Here is a 10,780-nt window from a genome sequence, read left to right on the forward strand (position 1 = left end):
GGCAGTAATATGCTTTTTGGTGACTCTTGCTTGACTCTCCTGATAGGAGAGAATCAAATAACACAACAAACAGGACAACTTACAGATAATTACATCTTGTATTGATCCTTGTTCAACCTTTCAAAGCAGTGAGCTCTTAATCTACACAATGATATGATTCAATTTCACTTTTGTATTTTTTGCAACGAAGCCATTACAGTCACAAATTTGTTTGTACTACTTTGCAAAACCGGTCTGTCTGCAACAGTGAGGCCTGTAAATTTTAATCCAAACTGCTTTGGTGACACCAAATTTCACCTTCTTCCAAAAGAGTCAAACCACAGATTACATGTAATTATTGCATATGTCATGTAAACATGTGCCACCCGCCTGCTTGCATTTTCAACATTTCTTAACTTATATCAGGTCCATCGTAGATGATTCACTATTTACATTTGCCTTTGCCAATTTAAGTGTAAACTGCAAAATATAATTAACAAGCAAATGTCCATATTGCTTAATTATTTAGTAGCCAATCAATAGAATCATAACTTGTATTCATTTTGATGTATAGCAAAGATTTTTAGTCTTTAGTGGAGCAGAAACTGTGCAAATATGAAGATTTTCTCATATTTTCTATGTTACACATGATATTTGACTGAATATCTGTGGATCTTTAAATTCTGCTCAGACAAAATAAAGACATTCGATACTTTAGCGTGTGGAATTAGAATTTGATTATAATTTTTTTTTGCAGGCATAACTCCCAATTTGGGGCATAAGTGTCACTGTCCACAAAATCTTAAATGTTTATTGTGTTTCTTTGCAGATGACACCCTGTTTTAAGGTCAGTAGGTGAGAGAGTAACCAAAAAAATGGAACAGAAAAAAAGCTGTGATCATCTATATGCATGTATTTCTGTCCTTGGAGTGCACTTTAGTTCAGTTTGTGCAGAATATAAATCCCTCTAAAAGGCCACAAGTTATATAAGTCCACGAGCTCTTTGGTGTTTTAGTCAAAGTTCAGTTTCAAGTCTTTTGATTCAGTCAAGCATGTGAACTTACATCACATGACTCCTTCTTTTAAAAAGTTTGTTCAGCTTCTCTAAAACCAACCGGGAACAGAGTCAACTCTCAGCCTCGAGGCGACAAACCGAGAGAGACCCAAGTGCAGACGTGTGAACAGGAAGGGCCATGAGGGGAAGCCGGAGTGTAAATGTTATGGAGGCGGGGAGCGGTACGGCCTGGTAGACGTCTGATCAGGAGGCCACCGACGGACCGCTCAGGGTGGAGAGTCCAGCCGCCGCCGCCACCCTGTCGCTGCGTCTCCGTCCAGGATGTGAGCGGGCGACCTGATTGGACGTCCCTGCATCTGGGAACCACGCAGGGAAAGGAGTTCATGTGACCTCCACTCACCACCGGCTTTTCCCCAAATCTCGTTAGCGCAGCTAGCTGGCTCCGGGGTCATCTCCCAGTTTCCCAAGGTTCCGACGGAGATTAGCCCTCCGGAGGGGCGTCATCGCGGCAGCCGGGTGACAGATTCACAGGCCGGTCGGGCCTATTAGGCTCGGATAAAGAGCCAAAGCTCAGCGCCTCGAGCACGCCGGCGCACATCAGCTCTGATGAAATCAACCTGCATCACTGAATTCAGCCCAGAACCCAAAACTAAAACCCCCCGAGTGGGATGGAATTAGTCCGTTCAATCTGCAATCACTCCTCAGAAAAAGGAATGCAATTATTTCTCCTCAGCAGGCTGCCAAGGAAACAGACAAAATGCTTTCTGGTGACCTGCAGGTCGGAGAGGAAATACCTCAAGTTTTAACCTCCGCTCTGAGCTCAGCCTGCCAGCGGTTTGTCTGGTGGCTGCAGCCAAATGTTTTGGCAGCTTTCAGCACTTCGCCACGATGCCAGCGATGCGGCGAAGGAAAAAATGTGCAAGAAACGGCAAGAAAAATAAAGATTACAAATAGGAAGCTTGTTGCTGCTGCTGACGAAGCAATTCAGGTTTATTTCTCATTCCAGCTGGGACTTAAATCGATGCAACAATCGACTGAGTGTGTCGTCTTCAGGGAATCCTCGTGATCTGGTGGTTAAAACAGGATCCATTCAAAGGCTAGAACATCCTCGATGGTTCAACTTCTCTCTGCTTTAGTTTTCCGTCTCCTCCAAGTGTTAACTAGTAAAAAAAATCCAAAGTTCTCTGCTCCAACTTTAACCAGAATCCTCTCATTGAATCTGCTCCAGTGTTGTTTCTTTACAGACGTAACCACCAACACAGCACTAGTTGGTTTTCTGGGTTTCAGCGGTGGGAGACGTGTTTGTGCTCTCAGGTATTGATTCAACGCTGCTACAGGAATCACACACGTGGATTTACACTCAATCCTCAGGAAGAAAGAAAAAAACAGTTGTTGCTGGAAGAATAGAAGAGCTGCTTTTCATGAACAAAAGGAAAAAGTGTTTCTGCCTGAAAACACAGGCAGCAGTTGGAAAAGAAGAAAAAAAAACAACTCCAACAGGTCACAGAACAAACTGTGATGTTCAGCAGATGTCATGGAAGTCAGATTATTAAAGAAACTTGTTGTGTTTTATAAGCTAGAAGATAAATCATTGATCATTTCCAACTTAAAACTGCAGTGATTTCAGTTGCGTATCTAAAAACTTTAACTACAAGTTGCTTTGCTGAGCATTAAAACACACAAAGTATTAGAAAACATCCATTAAGCAGGACGGTGGTTTTGAGCTGAAGTTTTTTTTACATGTGATGAGTTTCTAGAACACGGATTTAGATTTCTGAAGTTTCATACGTAACAAACCCTAAAGAATCCCGTCAGCTCACAGAGTGAAGCGTTCTGTGTCTTTATTCTTCTGTAGAATCAGTTCAAACATCCATCCATCATCTATACACCCCTTAATCCTCACTAGGGTCATGGGGCGCTGGAGTCTATCCCAGCTGACTTAGGGTGAAGGCAGGGGACACCCTGGACAGGTCACCAGTCTATCACAGGGCTACACTGAAAGACAGACAACCAAGCACACTCACATTCACACCTATGGACAATTTAGAATCACTAATTAACCTCAACATGTTTCTGGACTGTGTGGGAGGAAGCTGGAGAACCCAGAGAGAACCCAAACTGCACGGGGAGAACATGCAAACTCCACGCAGAAAGATCCCGTGTGTCCTCACCGGCAACCTTCTTGCCTCGAGGCAACGATGCTAACCACTGAGCCACCTTGCAGCCCTAAGTTCAAGCATGTTTGTCTGAAGTATTCCAATATCACCAGCTGCCACTTTGCATCAAAGCAAAAAAGTTCATCGATTTCAAATCAAAATTGCCGTTTGAACCTTTGGTCATATTTTTCACCAGTTAAAACAGTTTTATCCAATTTGAAATTTTAATATGTGTATCTGGACAGTTTAGGTTTATTTCACCTTCGTAAAGTTATGATTTTAACATTTGTTTTTCTTGGGATGATTTATTATAGGCTCTTTTTTTCAGATTTTATGGGGTTAAGGTTTTTGTGTCACTGGTTTTATAAATTCACGCTCGTGTGTCAGTCACACTTTTGATGGTGTAGTAAACCTCCATCACTTACACAACAAACAGAAGCTGGTTTCACTAAATTATGTCGTAATTTCTTCCATTCAGACTTCATCCATCCATTATCTATACACCGCTTAATCCTCACTAGGGTCATGGGGGGCTGGAGCCCATCCCAGCCGACCTAGGGCAAAGGCAGGGGACACCCTGGACAGGCCGCCAGTCCATCGCAGGGCCCATTCAGACTTTTTTTCCCCAAATTGCTCAGCACTATTGTGTAGTTTTACAGTTTAAACATTTCTAAACATGGAACTCTGACACACACAGAGAGGAGAATTTAAAGGTTTTAGTCAATGACAGGAGAGAAAACACCTCTCTGGACTTAAAACTCATCATTTAGGAGGTTTGTGTGGCATGATAACAACCTCTTCCTGCCTTAAAATGGCTCAGATGTAACTTTACGCTGTTGCCTCCTCTCAAAAGTGCAGCTCTATCAATCTGTCTCACTGCAGCTTGAGCACACCAGCTCACCTACAACTTAAATACTGTAAAACTGCTCTAAAGCAGCTGAGTTTGACATGTTCCAACCGGAAACTGAAGAAGACTGAAGATGCAGAAAGCTTCAGCCTGCAAAATCTGAATCTGTGCAGTTTGAAGGTGGAAATACTCAGCTGTGGTTTGTCTTCTAGCATATATATATATAAAACACACACACACACACCACATGGACACGTTTCACCAAAGCAAGTCTTCCTACACACTGTGGCTTTAACGGTCCGATGACATCTGCTGAACATCACAGTTTGTTCTGTGACCTGTTGGAGTCGTTTTTTTCTTCTTATCCAACTGCTGCCTGTGTTTTCAGGCACAAACACTTTTTTCCTTTTGTTCATGAAAAGCAGCTCTTCTATTCTTCCAGCAGCAACTGTTTTTTTCTTTCCTCCTGAGGATTGAGTGTAAATCCACGTGTGTGATTCCTGTAATCGCAGCGTTGAATCAATACCTGAGAGCACAAACACGTCTCCCACCGCTGAAACCCAGAAAACCAACTAGTGCTGTGTTGGTGGTTACGTCTGTAAAGAAACAACACTGGAGCAGATTCAATGAGAGGCTTCTGGTTGAAGTTGTAGCAGAGAACTTTGGATTTTTTTTTACTAGTTAACACTTGGAGGAGACGGAAAACTAAAGCAGAGAGAAGTTTAACCATCGTTTCAGCCACCAGATCACGAGGATTCCCTGAAGACGACACGTTTAGTCATTTTTAGATCAATTTAAGTCCCAGTTGGAATGAGAAATAAATCTTAATTGCTTAGTCAGCAGCAGCAACAAGCAGCATCCTACTTGGAATCTTTATTTTTCTTGCCGTTGTTCTCTTCGCTGGCAGCTGCTGCAGATTCAATAAGATGTGAATTTATGATTAAAGTTTTACACGAGCACTTTGTTAAAACTGTCTAACAGTGGACATGTGACAGAAAACAAAGGCAGGAAGAGGTTCAACCACAATAATGTAGACTTTAGATCAACTCAAGCCCCATTTGAATGAGGAATCAGCGTGAAACATTGACTTTTTAGAGGTTTGATTTTAAAGTTCTACACTGTAAAGACAAATCTGAACTCAAGTGAACTTACTGTGAAAGTTTACTTCACTTCTTTGGGCAAATGTGCAGATAAAAGGTTCCGTTTACAGACGTTGGAGAGCAACACTGACTGTAAACAGAATTACGAAACCAAAACAGTTGCTGCTTTGATTGTAAGTTAGAAAACAGTGATCTTACCAGACCTCTGCTCCCTTCTGCAGGCTCAAGGCTTTGAAGCATCAAGCTGCATTGTGGGTAATGTAGGCACCTGGTTCTGACAAGGAAGAATGTTTAGAATTTAAAAAAAAGACATCTCCGCTGCAGCAACGAATCGATTAGTTGACAACTATCATTCAGCTTGAGTCATTTAGAAAAAAAAAGTCTGATTCCAGCTTCTTATGTGAATATGTTCTGGTTTCTTTCTTCTTTTATGACAGTTGTCTTTGTTTTGGGAAACACTGATGGACATTTGTCATAGTTTAGGACAATTTATAGATCAAAAACTAACCGATTGATGGAGAAAATAACCAATAATCGACAGTTTATGCAATAACTTTGACGATTGCTTTTGAAACTTGACGTTTTTTTCCCTAAAATTACGCAAAACCTTTAGAAAAACTGAGCTGCTGCAAAGCCAACCGCAAAAACCGACGCATTTACCGGAAAGAATTTCAAGAAATACCAAATGAGATCACTTTGATTATGCTTTTTAATTGATGAGATATATCTGAACAAGTCCGTCGATGCTACTTTGTTGAGATCATGAAGGACGATATGAGCAGAACGCCCGGCCAGAGTTCATCCGTTATAGAAAATATAAAAACAATGAAAGACAAGTGATTCTTAAACAGATGTGGGCAGAAACTTACAAAACCAGGGACACACAACTGGATCCTCCTGTGATGCTGCAAAAAACACCTGCATGATTACGTGTGTGTGTGTCGTGTGTTTGTGTGTTTGCCTTGTTGTGAATGTGCGCTCGTGTTTTGTGTGTTTAGGGTACGAACAAATTCAATAAATATAAAAGTCAGACACATTTCATTCATAAAGAAACAGTTTGGTCGAAGGAGAGAAATGTAGACGCCACGACTGTCGGGCGTCTTGAGGTGTGTTTTAAGTGTGTGTTTTACATCAGGTGTGTAACAACACGGTCTAATACTGTTCATTGGTCCACAGACACACACACAAACACCCACGACAGCCTTAGAACAGACAAGAGGCACAAAAACTGTCCCAGGAGACGCCTGGTTCATGTCCGGCAGGCTTCAGGTTTAAAAGCAGTCCGACGTCGATTTCGAAACCTCCGACGTCAACGCGAGTCGTCCCTTCAACAGTTCTGGAGGTGAAATCAAGAGTTTCAGTCAAACTGTGGGGTTTTTCCCCGTCGCCGTCGTCGTCGTCTGCTGCTGCTGCTGCTGCTGGAGGTACGTCGGCCGCTTGATGCGAGGTTTCCTGCGCTTCGGTTTGCTCTTGGCCTTGGTGAGCTGGACCACGAAGAAGGACAGGACGACCATGGCGCCCAGGAAGGCGAACACGGGGATGGTCTGACCCACTTCCTGGTTGTAGCGGCCGGGCATTATCCCTGGAGAAGAGGAGGGGAAGGACGGTTGGTCATCGGGAAAGACGGATAACCGATAACATCTGGAGTCGATAAATGTAATGTTTTAACAGCAGAGGAGCTGTTGTTCAGAACTGGGCTTCTCCATTAATAAGGGCGACTAGAACTGAATATGTCAAACAGAACTAGGAGTGATTACATTAGGACGCTCCACCATTTATCTCCTGTAGGAAGGTCTGCTGTTCTTCTCTGTTTTAATAATCTTCTGTGACTTCTATTGCCCACAAAGGTCCAGATCTTAAAGCATCACTAATTATTCTCTTAGATTAATCGTAGCTACTGGACTTGCTTGACTTCCTTGAAGACGTTCCACCTCTCATCCAAGAGGCTTCATCAGCTCTGACTGACTAGTTGGGAGTTCCAGATACTTCTATCCTTAAGGAGTCATTAACACCTGAGTTTGGGTTTCAACTGGGGGGTTGTTGCTCCTCCCCCTCCTTATGTGGGTCGTTAGTGCTCCTCCTGCGACAATGGGGTTGACTGAGAACCTTCACAGACATGATTAATTATTGCTGTTCAGACTCTGTTTCAGGTTAATCTGCCTTCTAACTTAGCTGCTAGCTGTTAGCGTAGCCTTAGTTTGGTTTGTTCAGTTTTACAGTCTCTGCTTGAGACATTTCTGAGACAACAGAGGGACGAGAGGAGGCTGCATCAGACATGAAGGAGCACATTTCATACAGATAATTGGGGAAAATGCCACATATCGGCCACGATAATAAGTCGACAATCAGTCTATCGATAATGTAAACAACTAAAAACAGCCTCGTCTGTGACTGTGGTTACAACAGTAATGTTGACAGCTGCTAAAAAAAACGCTTAAAAGAAATGAAGAGGCAAAAATGCATGTTGCAGATTAAGACTATGAAGAAATAAAGCACCAAAATGACACCAGAGGAAATTCAGATTGTTCTGATGACAAGCCTGTCCTTTCATACATTTTCCTACTAATAAAAACCACAAACCTGTATAATGAAAACTGATATGAAAAACATGAATCCTCCTATTTAGGTTATTAATACCATTTCCTCTGCCAACGCTGCACAAATGCCGTTCTAAATCTAAAGTCGGAATAAATAAATCGGTATGTAATAACTTACTAATAGTCAGACTTCTCAGAGCTGCGAGCCAGAGTTAATTTCAGGGTAACTTCACTACGTTTTCACCTTTAAAGCTCATATCTTGGTCATTATCAGGGCTAACTGAACATGCTTTATGTTGTTTTTACCGGAGTAGTCCGAGTTATCCAGATCTTCTGTCATCTGATGGGTTAAAATTTGCATAGCTCGTATATTAACCTTAACATCAAGAAAAAACGTGATTAACCTCTTAAGACCTGGACATCACATTTTGGGTTATAGTACCACAGTATCAAATTTTTTATTTTTTTTTTAAATTTTTAATATTTTATTATTAGCATTTTCTTACTTTTATTTATTTGTTCTTATTTTTTTTTAAATATTTTTTTTTAATTTTCTACTTTATATATTTGTATTTTCTTTCTATCTTTTATTTTTTATTCTCTTTACTATTTGATCAGATCAATAAGCACAGAGAAATAAGAGGTTAATATTGTGACTTTTTTATGTTCTTACATGCATCTCACTATAAAATGCTGGCAGTACAGATGCACTTTCTTAACTGTGAAAAGGTGATTGTCTGAATGTGGACCAATAAACATCATTTTATTCACTGAATCATTCACATACAGTAGCCATCTTGCAGAGAAGGCAAACTATAAACATTTTTTTTTAAGCCTGGTTTAAGGGTTAAACTGAACCCTTGCGGTCCTCTGTTACCTCCAGGGATGTCCCAGGCCCCGCTCTCCCCAGGAGACAGAGGTCGGACCTGGGGACGGTACGGCCTCACGTTGGGCAGCGCCACTTTGTCCAGATCAACGGAGAGAAGCTTCTGGTGCTTCCACAGGTTACTGAGACACACACAGAGAGAGAAAGTGTGAGAAACTCCACAGAGTGTTTAGTTCACGTCAGTCGGTCGTAAGTTTGACTTGATTTTGTTCTGCAAAAAGAACGAGATCGACTCCATGTTCGAAGACTGTGTGCAAATCTGCTGCTTCAAAGTATCACTGAAATGTGTCGACCTCCTACTGAAGCACAAGATCTTCCTTCATGTTGAGCTCTGACTGAAGGAAAACTGATGAAAATGTTGACACACAAAGGACGGAAACACACTCTGATCTACTGTACACTTGCTAAGAAGTGCAAATAAAGCAAGCTGAAATAAAAATGTCATCACCAGCAAAACAAGACATCAAGTGACTTCTGGGAAATGTAGTTTTCAATGACACTACCTGGGAGCCGTCTCATTCACCGGCTGTGGCTTTGCCCAGGACAGGTGAGGGCAGGCTGGCAGGGGGCGGGGCTTAGGGTCGCCCAGGTGAGCCTCTAGGACCTTGGAGTAGCGGTAGAGGTGGTTTCCTGGAAGAACGGAAGGAGTTTATATGTAATTAATCATAAAAACAGGATTCAAACGCTCGTCAAATCACTCGGCCTTGCTGCTCAGGTGTCCTGAGACATGTGACAAAAAAGCATTTTGGCCACAGACCACCATGAAGAAGACATCTGTAAACCTGTTAACACCTCCAGCTTGATTTTTACTTTGTTTTATGAATTCTAAACCAGTGTACTTTCATAATTGTCAAAGTTTCCAACAGTTTAGAAAGCAAGTTCAATATTAGTGACACAATCTCAATATAAAGTCTAGAAGCTGAGTGGGAACGTGTGGACAGATGTGCAGCAGAGACTCTTGTTTAGCCTTAGCATGTCTTTATATTGTTTTAATGGCAGAATGCGACTCTGCGTTGTTCCTGACATTGAAATTACAGAAATAAACTATTGACGATGTTCAAGAGACTTACAGAAAAGTGGTGCATTTGCACGGTCACAACAAAACCTTAAACAGAATTGGAATTAGAATTTTTAAAAAAATTAGAATAAAACTTTATTTATCCCTACTAATCTGCCACTTTCCTAATTTTTAATCATGAATGACCACTTATGTTTTCTTGCTCTTCATTTTTTAGGATTAGTTTAGAAAAAAAATGCTTCTAAACTAACTATAAAAAGATTATTTCAAAAGAAAAGAAAAGCGTCTTGACAGGGTTAAGAGCAGTTACGGCTGTTTTTAGTCGGTTCGTTCTGGTGTTTATTGTCCTCAGACGTCTATTGTGTTCATTTATTTTATTTATAAACCTCTGACTTGATGCACGTTTGCCGTTTTGCACTTCAAATAGGTTGGCATGCAATTTCGTCGCACGTGCACACTGACAAATAAAGATATTCTATTCTGGTCTGTCAGCACGATCGCAGGGAAATCAAATGCGTTCGTCGTAATTCTGAACACATGACGGGGCGGCAGCCACGCAGACGGACGAGCAGGAGGAGGACACGATTTCATTTAACAACCAGGAAGCGGTACAGCCTCTCTAGAGTGTAATCAGCTGTGTTAACTTGGGCTGAAAAAGTGTCGCATATAGTTGACAAGCAAATGGAAAACAGAGAGCAAGAGGAAGAAAAGCAACGTTGTTCTGTTGTCTTCACTCAGCGGTCGGGAGGTTTGAATATTAGATCAGAACGTTACAGATGATGTGTGAAACAGAAATCCAACTATCCAACGTAAATATGTATGTTTTAGAACAAATCAGGGTTCCTACACATTTGAAATTTCAAAATTCCATACGTTTCCCAGACTCTAATTGTCAAATTTCTCGGTAAAAAAAAATTCAAACTTAGTTCACTTGATGTTGTCGGACTTGGTCTCATGCTGGGTTTAGCCAAAAACGCTGTGACTCTCAGTGCAGACGATGCGGTGACAAGACGAAAGTGTTTTTTCCCTGCATATGGCTCACAACCGCCGCCTCCCCCATGTTGGAGATGTCAAACAATTTCACACAAAGTCTGCATTTAGCTTTCTTTATCCATTCGGGATCCTTATCCAACCAGTCTTTGTATGTGGGATTTATGAGCCAGTCTTCAGAGAATTTACATTTACCCATTATGAGTTCTGTCAGCGACCATACAAGACATTTTAAATCGCTCACTCACAAAC

The 10,780-nt window shown here is 41.5% G+C and overlaps 1 protein-coding gene across 1 annotated transcript in view; it reads right to left on the bottom strand.

Moving 5' to 3' along the window:
• Window positions 1-5,788: 5,788 nt before the first annotated feature.
• mbtps1 (membrane-bound transcription factor peptidase, site 1) overlaps window positions 5,789-10,780 on the bottom strand; it is a 41,665-nt gene continuing 36,673 nt past the window's right edge. Inside the window, exons 21-23 of the mRNA XM_008285844.1 lie at window positions 9,024-9,150; window positions 8,512-8,642; window positions 5,789-6,679 (exon numbers count right to left, since the gene is read on the bottom strand). Coding sequence (XP_008284066.1) covers window positions 6,459-6,679; window positions 8,512-8,642; window positions 9,024-9,150 — 479 coding nt within the window. The 3' untranslated portion in view covers window positions 5,789-6,458. The remainder of the gene's footprint in view (window positions 6,680-8,511; window positions 8,643-9,023; window positions 9,151-10,780) is intronic.

Source organism: Stegastes partitus, unplaced genomic scaffold (assembly GCF_000690725.1).
Source record: "Stegastes partitus isolate 25-593 unplaced genomic scaffold, Stegastes_partitus-1.0.2 Scaffold419, whole genome shotgun sequence".
In the NCBI taxonomy this organism is placed as follows: domain Eukaryota; kingdom Metazoa; phylum Chordata; class Actinopteri; family Pomacentridae; genus Stegastes; species Stegastes partitus.